The 5,765-nt window shown below is 58.8% G+C and overlaps 1 protein-coding gene across 1 annotated transcript; it reads left to right on the top strand.

The window, feature by feature from the left end:
- Window positions 1–1,712: 1,712 nt before the first annotated feature.
- LOC309606674 (solute carrier family 22 member 20-like) lies at window positions 1,713–5,178 on the top strand (the record flags this gene model as incomplete). The annotated part of the gene is given in 5 exon segments (XM_082343967.1): window positions 1,713–1,916; window positions 1,918–2,067; window positions 2,148–2,251; window positions 4,711–4,721; window positions 4,724–5,178. Coding segments are annotated over 5 exon segments (702 nt in total). The 3' UTR covers window positions 4,957–5,178.
- Window positions 5,179–5,765: the final 587 nt, after the last annotated feature.

The following is a 5,765-nucleotide window of genomic DNA, read 5'->3' as shown; positions in this document are numbered from 1 at the left end:
CCTTTGACTCTGGAGTGTGTTTCTGCCTAAACCTGCTGCCCGGGAGGGCACAGCAAGCCTTGTCCTGCAGGGACTGCTCAGGGCCTCACACCCGCCCCTGCCCTGCCCTCCATCCCCTTCCCCATCGCCCTGGAGGCTCGCACCTCTGCTGGAGTCCTGGGCATCTGGGAGGGCAGGATGGGGCCCCCCCGGCTGCAGGGACAGGACCATACTGCTGAGGTCCCACATGGCCCTGCTGGTCCTACATGCCCCCCTCCTCTAAGCCCTGACCCCTTCTTTCCCCGCACACCCTGCCCGTGAGGCTCTGGCTGAAACCCAAACCCCTAACTTAGCACAAACCTGACCCCCAGGAAGCTCCCCAGGACACAGAGCCTCCTTTAAGTCTTCTCGAGGGTGGGGGAGGGGAGTTGCCCCTGTGACCCAGACACCTGCAGCTTCTATAAGCTGCTCCAGCCCCTCTGGGATCCCAGCTCTTCTTACCAGAGATAAGAAAAAGAGTAGGTTGAGGTGGGGGTAGAGGAGGGGCTGGGACAGCGTGGGGAGGGGTGAGCCGCAAACCAGGGCAGCAGCGTCTGCAGAGCAAAGACTGAAGGAGCCCAGCTGGGGGGTGGGGGCTGCCCTCAGCCACCAGGAGCCCCAGGTGGAGCCCCGAGTGGCAGACTGTCGGGCACAGGGCCTGGAATCTGCATTTTGCCGTTGGGAGTCCCTGGGCCAAGTCCTGCTAGGCCTCAGCATCCTCATCAGCAAGGGGAGTGGTCCGTCACTTCCTGGACTCCTGGGCTGGTTTGTGAGAGGGGCCAGGTGGAGGGGCGGGGAGCCAGGTGCACCAGGCCCCACCCGCTTAGTTCTCTGTATTGGGTTTCCTTTGATGAGAGGTTGGAACACTGTGGGTCTGGATGAGCGGAGACCCTGACCCCTCCCACACCCCCAGCCTGAGAGTACCTGGGGTGGGGGCAGGGAGAGCAGGACTTCCTCTTGGTTGCCCTATTTGGGCATTTTTCAAGGACTTTTTTCCAAGTGTCTCCTATGCAGCCTCTGACTTCCAGGGAAGTGAGGGAGGGGCAAGCAGCTGTAATCACTGGCACCCCCTTATGTGACCTCCAAGCATTTAAGGCTCCGGCGTCAAGGGAGCCCAGGGACAGGACTGGGTTCCGTGTGCTGAGGCTGGAATTGCGCGCTTTTTTTTTTTTTTTTTTGGCCTCATCACTTGGCTTGTGGGATCCTAGTTCCCCGACCAAGGATCGAACCCGTGTCCCCCGCATTGGAAGCGCAGAGTCTCAACCTTTAGACTGCCAGGGGAGTCCCCTGGAATTGGGCTCTTGAAGATGCCTCACAGTGGCCTCCAGAGAAAAGGGGAGGGTGATGATGGTGCCACATTTACAGCTGGGGTCCCCCCTGCGAAGGCCATGGGCGGGGGGCTGAGCCTGCAGATCTGGGCAGTGGGATGTGAGGCGGCCCTCTAGGACCCCTCGCTTTTCTAACTCGGAGGTGAGAGGCTGGGAGAAATGAGGAGAAAGGGCCTGGCAGGAGGGGGAGCGCTGCAGACCTGGGGACACCGGAGGCCTCCTGTGAGGTGTAACCTGACCCCTCTGAGTTGCGGGACACGGGGCATCTGAGGTCCTAACCCTGGCCTGTTCCTCCACCTCCCAGGGCCCCATCCCAGCCCCTTTATGTAAGGCTCCGAGGCTGGGCCTCAGGTCAGGCCCATGGCCATGGCCTTCACAGGCCTGCTGGACGCCCTGGGTGGCATGGGCGGCTTCCAGCTGGTCTACACGGCCCTGCAGCCTGCTGGCCTGCCACCACTGAACTTCACGGCCGCCGTGCCCCGCCACTACTGCCAAAGGCCCGCCAACCACACTGCGGCCACTGTCAATGGCTCGGGGGCCTGGCTGAGGGCCACCGTACCCCTGGACCTGCTTGGGGCCCCCCGAGCCATGCCGACACTTCACGCAGCCTCAGTGGGCCCTCCTGGGCCCCAACACCTCCGTCCACGGGGCGGCCACCAAGGGCCGCAAGGATGACTCGGTCTATGACCGCAGTGTTTTCCCGTCCACCATCGTGATGGAGGTCGTGGGGGGGGCCGGGTTGGGGGGCCGGGGGGGCTGCTGCCCAAGGCCAAGGCTGGAGCGTCCCTCCCTTCCCCGTAGTGGGATCTGGTGTGTGAGGCCCGTGCCCTCCGAGACCTGGCTCAGTCCGTCTACATGGCCGGGGTGCTGGTGGGCGCCGCGGTGTTTGGCAGGCTTGCAGACAGGTGAGCCTTTGGGGACGAGGGTCCCAGCCTCCCGCGCCTCTTCATTAACTTTTCTTTATTAAAGTTTGTGTATTTTAAAATAGATAATACATACAATACATTCACAAGGTTCAAAATTCCAGAAGGTACAAGCGGGTGTGCAAGGAAGCGTTCTCCCCTCTGCCCCACACTCCAGTGATTTCTACAGCTGTGATTTCTACAGCCTGGTTTCCGTGTACCTTACAGAGATTTTTTATGACTTTATACAAACCAGGTGAACATGTACATGTGCTCCATCCCCCTTTTCTATACAAATGCTGACACACCCATACATGGTTTTGTATATGGCTTTTACGTCATTCGTGGCCTCTGCGTATTCCTTCAGAAAAAGCTCTCCTGTCCTCCCCGCGTCCGGGCTGCATCCCACTGTGCAGATGAGCCACAACTGACCAAAAGGGCCCCTGAGGATAGAGAGACGCCCGGAAATGCAGCACACACCATGGTTCTGATGGAGTCGGCTCCTTGCCTCCTCCATCCTCTTTCCCATTCCTTCCCTGCTCCTCCTCCCCTCTCTCTCCCCCCTCCTCTCCCCTCCCTGCAGCCCCTCCTCTCACTGTTCAGGTTCTGGGGGCCCTCCTCGACTGCAGACCCCACACCCTGGAGTGTGCAAGGTGCTTCAGGCCCCTCACGGGTGGTCCTGTCATAGCCCTGGTCGCCCCGTGTCAAGACATGTCCGGTCTTTCTGTGTATGAGCCTGTATCTTATTCATAGTGTCTTGTTCATCACCAGCCCCCAGCTCAGGCCTGCCACTTAGAGGTGATCAATGAACATCTGTGTAACAGAAGGAAGGAAGGAAGGAAGGAAGGAAGGGAGGGAGAAAGGGAGGGAGGAAGGAAGGGAGGAAGGGAGGGAATGAGTCTATCATGGGGTGTGTGGAGGAGAAATGCTGCTCACCTGGCCAAGCTGGGGCTCCAGCCCTGGACCCTCACTTACAAATGGGGCAGTGCCAAGGCCCCCCTACCCTGGCCATGGACCCCTCTGTGGTGTAACAAGGCCTGCCCCACCCTAGCCTCCCCAAAATGACTAGTCCAGTTTGTTTTACAAAAGTCAAGTTTATGGGCTTCCCTGGTGGTGCAGTGGTTAAGAATCTGCCTGCCAATGCAGGGGACACAGGTTCGAGCCCTGGTCCAGGAAGATCCCACATGCCGCGGAGCAGCTAAGCCCGTGCACCACGACTTCTGAGCCTGTGCTCTAGAGCCCATGAGCCACAACTACTGAGCCCACGTGCTACAACTACTGAAGCCCATGTACCTAGAGCCCATGCTCCACAACAAGAGAAGCCACCGCAATGAGAAGCCTGTGCACCACAACGAAGAGTAGCCCCTGCTTGCCACAACTAGAGAAAGCCCGCACGCAGCAACGAAGACCCAAGGCAGCCAAAAATAAATAAATAAAATTAATTTTTAAAAAAAAGTCAAGTTTATGATACTGTTTATTAGAAACACTGGTCTTTGTAAGCAAGCACAAATCTGCCATGAGCTAGCCAGTGAGAGTGTGCCCGTGTACCTAGTTGTTGCTGCATCTCCCCTCCCTGTCTCCAGGTGACTCCAGACCCGGGAGGATGAGCCGTGGTCCCCTGGCTGACGGATGGAGGGAAGCAGCTCCTGCAAGGTTCCCTGCGGGGCTGCTGGTACGGAGAGCGGCGCTGGTCAGGCTAGGAGCAAGCCTGCACCCCCCTCCAGAGACGTTCACGAGGGTGTCAGGGGGTCATCCTCTCTTCCTCAGCAATTTTAGACTTGAGTCAAGTGGTCTTCACCATTTAGGAGAGATCTTTAAAGTTCTCACCCTCAGAGTGAGTGGGGCGCCCCCGGGCATGGTACGCACGTGCCACATAGACGTGAATGAAGGTTCTTCTTAACTGCAGTTTTCTTTTGGAGGGAAATTCAAGAATGAGATAGAGGAGGGTTAACTTGGGGTTTTGTGCGCTGCTCACAAAAAAGTGAAAACTGAAGGTTCTCATTCAGTCTGAACCAAAAGACTGGACTCTGGGGTCCTGCTCCCACCAGCCTGGGCCCTGCCAAGGGTTTGCCCCCCATGAGTTCTGGTTTGAGGGCTCCCTCCTGCCAGAGAGCTGTTCAGGGGACCCTCTCATAACCCACTGCACCTGCCTCTGAGCCTTTGCAGAATCTCTGTCTTTCCCCGACCCTGGGAGAGTAGGGGCTTGGTAGGGAGCCAGAAATATTCCTTGAGTGAAAGAACGAAGGAGGGAATACGTCTCTTCATCCCCACTTTCCTTCCACACCAGGCTTCTCCCTCCCTGGTCCTGCCAGTGTCTGGGTCCCAGCGGGTGCGCATCTATTACAGACAAGTGGCTTTCAGATGGTGAGGGGGTAGCTTCTTCTTACCCTCCCTCCACAGCCCGCATGGGGGATACTGCTGCCTCCTAGGAACCCTAACCCTGCGCCCATGGCCAGGCTCAGGCTGGGCCACAAGGCCCCCTGGTCTGGTCGTACCTGCAGCTGGCAGTTTCGTGGGCAGCCACAGCGTACTTCTGCTCCTTCGGCGCCTACTGCTTCTTCCGGTTCCTGATGGGCATGACCTTCTCCGGCATCATCTTTTTTTTTTTTTGGCCGCGTTGGGTCTTCATTGCTGTGTGCGGGCTTTCTCTAGTTGAGGCGAGCGGGGCCTACTCTTTGCTGCAGTGCCCGGGCTTCTCCTTGCAGTAGCTTCTCTTGTTGTGCAGCATGGGCTCTAGGCGCGCAGGCTTCAGTAGTTGTGGCACGTGGGCTCAGTAGTTGTGGCTCGCGGGATCTAGAGCGCAGGCTCAGTAGTTGTGGCGCACAGGCTTAGTTGCTCCGCGGCATGTGGGATCTTCCCGGACCAGGGCTCGAACCCATGTCCCCTGCATTGGCAGACGGATTCTTAACCACTGCTCTGGCATCATCTTAAACTCCCTCTCTCTGGGTGAGTCCAGCCAAGGAGGGGCCTGGAGGGGAGGGGGCTTGCGGGGGGAGGGGGTGGCAGCCCCATCTTTGGATGTCTTTGCATTGGGATTCTCATCCGGTGACCTCAACTCACAACCTCCCACCAGGGTTCTCGGGACACCTGGGCTCTCAGCGGTGGCCCTGCCAGCAGCGAGCCGTGGACCCTGGATTGCCATTTGCCCATCTGCAAGCTGAGAGGGCTGGGTTCACTTCCTGTGTGAGTTAGTCAGTAATAACCACTTACTAAGGACCTCCTGTGTGCCAGGCTCGGTGTGGGCTCAGTGTGGGCCACGGAAGCGAGGTGAGACACAGGGGTCCCCGAGGCGGCGGGAGCCCTGAGAGGATGTGGCTCCGAAAGGGGCGGGGTTTCCCTTTGGTGCCATGTGGAGATCTGGCCTCCTGGGTGCCAGGTGGGAATGTCCCCACCCCCAAAGCAACAGGGTCAGTGCTCACTGCAGGCTGGTTCCAGGCAGCTCCCGGGTGGTTCTAGCAGAGAGCGCCGTGGACAGAGGAAGCCCACCCTGGACACAGGCCAGCCCCCCCCTCCGTGT

The sequence above is a fragment of the Balaenoptera borealis genome (assembly GCF_965194805.1).
Source record: "Balaenoptera borealis genome assembly, chromosome: 11".
Lineage (NCBI taxonomy): Eukaryota > Metazoa > Chordata > Mammalia > Artiodactyla > Balaenopteridae > Balaenoptera > Balaenoptera borealis.
This window is presented reverse-complemented; position numbering and strand designations above follow the sequence as displayed.